Source organism: Cebus imitator, unplaced genomic scaffold (assembly GCF_001604975.1).
Source record: "Cebus imitator isolate Cc_AM_T3 unplaced genomic scaffold, Cebus_imitator-1.0 Scaffold93, whole genome shotgun sequence".
Lineage (NCBI taxonomy): Eukaryota > Metazoa > Chordata > Mammalia > Primates > Cebidae > Cebus > Cebus imitator.
This window is the reverse complement of record NW_016107408.1, coordinates 5,186,874-5,189,463: the sequence shown is the minus strand read 5'-3', so window position 1 is coordinate 5,189,463 and position 2,590 is coordinate 5,186,874. Positions and strand designations below refer to the sequence as shown.

Sequence of the window (2,590 nt, the reverse complement as noted above, 5' to 3'; positions counted from 1 at the left end):
ACCATGTTGACCAGGATGGTCTCGATCTCTTGACCTCGTGATCCACCCGCCTCGGCCTCCCACAGTGCTGGGATTACAGGCTTGAGCCACCGCGCCCGGCCCTAAGAGGTCATTTATTTTGGTCATCAATTCCAGCTGTCCTTTTCAGATGAAGAGAATGAAGCTCATTGTAATAAAGAATTGTCTAGGGTTCCTAGTTTGTGATAGGGCTGAGGAGACCCTTGAGTTCCTGTTCCCAGTCTAATATTCTTTCCACTACAATACTTGAGATGCATGCTGGTATCTGATTGGGACACAGTATGTCATTCAATATGGTCTATAAGGATTAGTAGCTTCCAGCCCTTTGGGCTCCTGGGTGTGTTGGCGATGACTCACTGTCCTTGTGTTTGTAGTTTAATGCTCTGAAGGTTCCTATGCCAGAGGATCGATACACTGCCCTGGTGGATGCTGAAGAAAAAGAAGATGTAAGTAGTTAAGGCTCTTGCTTATTCTGAAATTGTCTTGATCCTGGCAGCTCTATACTATAGTTAGGTTAAGGTGGAGTGAGTTAAATGGAAAGAGTTAACAGCCATAAAAAGAAATGGCTTGTCAGTAAATGCAGCAACATGGACGAATTTTAAAATAATTATGCATATGATTCCATCTTTATAAAACTCTGAATTCCACAGAAAACTGAAGTTAAAAAAAAAAAATTCTAGAAAATGTAGTTAATCTGCAGTGGCTGCCTGGGGATGGTTGAGTGGAGACTGCTGGTTTCATAGGTGGATACAAACATCAAAACGTAGCAAATGGTGTTCTTTAAGTATGTGCATTTTATCATACTTCAGATACACCTCAACAAAGCTGTTAAAAACAAGGAGGTGGAATTAGAAAATTTATCCAAGTACTATTCAAATACCTAATTGTTTGCTTGAAAGTGCTGAAGGCCAAACTTTGGAACTCAGTGGCTTCACCAAAGAGAAGTCTGGCTAGGTGCTCAGATGGCTTGTCCTGACCATTCAGTGGCTGGGCCCTATGAAAACAGACATTCTGTAGGTCTTCCGGGTGAGGAACTTGGAGAAGCAGTCCAGTGCTGCCATCCTAAGCTGGTTTCTTGTATGGGCTTCTGTGTGAGTGTTAGGAAAAGCTGTGGGTTGCCTCTCAGAGTGAGCGTCCCTGAGTGGTCAGGGTAACCACAGATTCTCTGTAGAGCAGTGGGAAAGCAGGAGCGGGCCCTGGGAGGACTCCTACCTTAGCAGCTGCTGGGGTAGAAGGCAGCCTGGTTTCAGAACTTAATTTCTCTTTTTTTTTTAAAGGCGAAGGCTTGTGCTGAGTGGGTGTCTCTCTCAAAGGCCAGGGTTGTAGAGTATGAGAAACAGGTAAGGATGATGGGTAGCCATTGCCTATAATAGTGTTTCTCTCTTTCATGGCCACACATCTTTCACCTGGTGGCAGGAGCCCGCCTTGGATATTCTGTTTTCCGTCGCTGTTTACTTTAACTAAAACATTTCCCCTCTTTCCAGATGGAGAAGTATAAGAACTTAATTCCATTTGAACAGATGACCGTTGAGGACTTGAACGAAGCTTTCCCAGAAACCAAATTGGACAAGCAAAAGTATCCCTATTGGCCTCACCAACCAATTGAGAATTTATAAAATTGAGTCCAGGAGGAGGCTCTGGCCCTTATATTACACATTCTGGACATTAAAAATAAAAGTAATTATACAGTTCTGGATATGTCTTCTACTCTGGGTGAGATAGTTAAGCCTCACTGGATTTGGGTTTTGTTAAAATGGAAACGTGAGCCGAGAGGTTTGTTGGGCTGGTTGTCTGACAGACCATGTAGGCGCCACTTACGGAGGCCCCAGGACTACTGAAATGGCAAAAAATAACACCAGGGCCTATGGCAGTATATTTCACGCGATGTGATAAGGAATTGTTATCTGCTGATTCTCTTCAACTTCCTCTTTGCTTTCAAACCTCTGGTTCCAAGGGAGTGCTCCTGCTTGTCATTACTAAGTCGCAAGAACAGCTGATCCAAATGGCTAGCTGTAAGAGCAGCTATTTACTTTTCTGTGCTCCAGCTTTTGAACATGAAAGTGGTATTAGAAAAGGAAACTTTGGCTGGGCACCGTGGCTTAACCCCTGTAATCCCAGCACTTTGGGATGCTGAGGTGGGCGGATCACCAGGTCAGGAGTTCAAGACTGGCCTGACCAATGTGGTCTCTACTAAAGATAAAAAAAATTACTCAGACGTGGTGGTGCACACTTGTAATCCCAGCTACTGAGGTGGTTGAGGCAGGAGAATCGCTTGAACCTGGAAGGCAGAGCGAGACTGTCTCAAAAAGGGAAACTTTTATGTTGCGAAGTTAATGTACAGCTTTTTGTATTTGAACATGGAAAATTATTTTCACTTCAGTTAAGGTTTTTTTTGTTTTGTTTTTTTGAGACGGAGTTTCACTCTTGTTACCCAGGCTGGAGTGCAATGGCGCAATCTCGGCTCACCGCAACCTCCGCCTCCTGGGTTCAGGCAATTCTCCTGCCTCAGCCTCCTTAGTAGCTGGGATTACAGGCACGCACCACCATGCCCAGCTAATTTTTTGTATTTTTA

The 2,590-nt window shown here is 44.2% G+C and overlaps 1 protein-coding gene across 4 annotated transcripts in view; it reads left to right on the top strand.

Annotated features, from left to right (window-relative positions):
- ATP5PD (ATP synthase peripheral stalk subunit d) overlaps positions 1–1,710 on the top strand; it is a 6,717-nt gene extending 5,007 nt beyond the window's left edge. For 3 of the 4 annotated variants that reach the window (XM_017535718.2, XM_017535714.2, XM_017535716.2), the window contains exons 4-6: positions 393–464; positions 1,296–1,358; positions 1,503–1,710. In XM_017535718.2, the coding sequence (XP_017391207.1) occupies positions 393–464; positions 1,296–1,358; positions 1,503–1,634 (267 nt within the window). In that variant the 3' untranslated portion in view covers positions 1,635–1,710. The remainder of the gene's footprint in view (positions 1–392; positions 465–1,295; positions 1,359–1,502) is intronic. The other variant, XM_017535721.2, reaches the window with a different exon arrangement.
- The last annotated feature ends 880 nt before the right edge of the window (positions 1,711–2,590 follow it).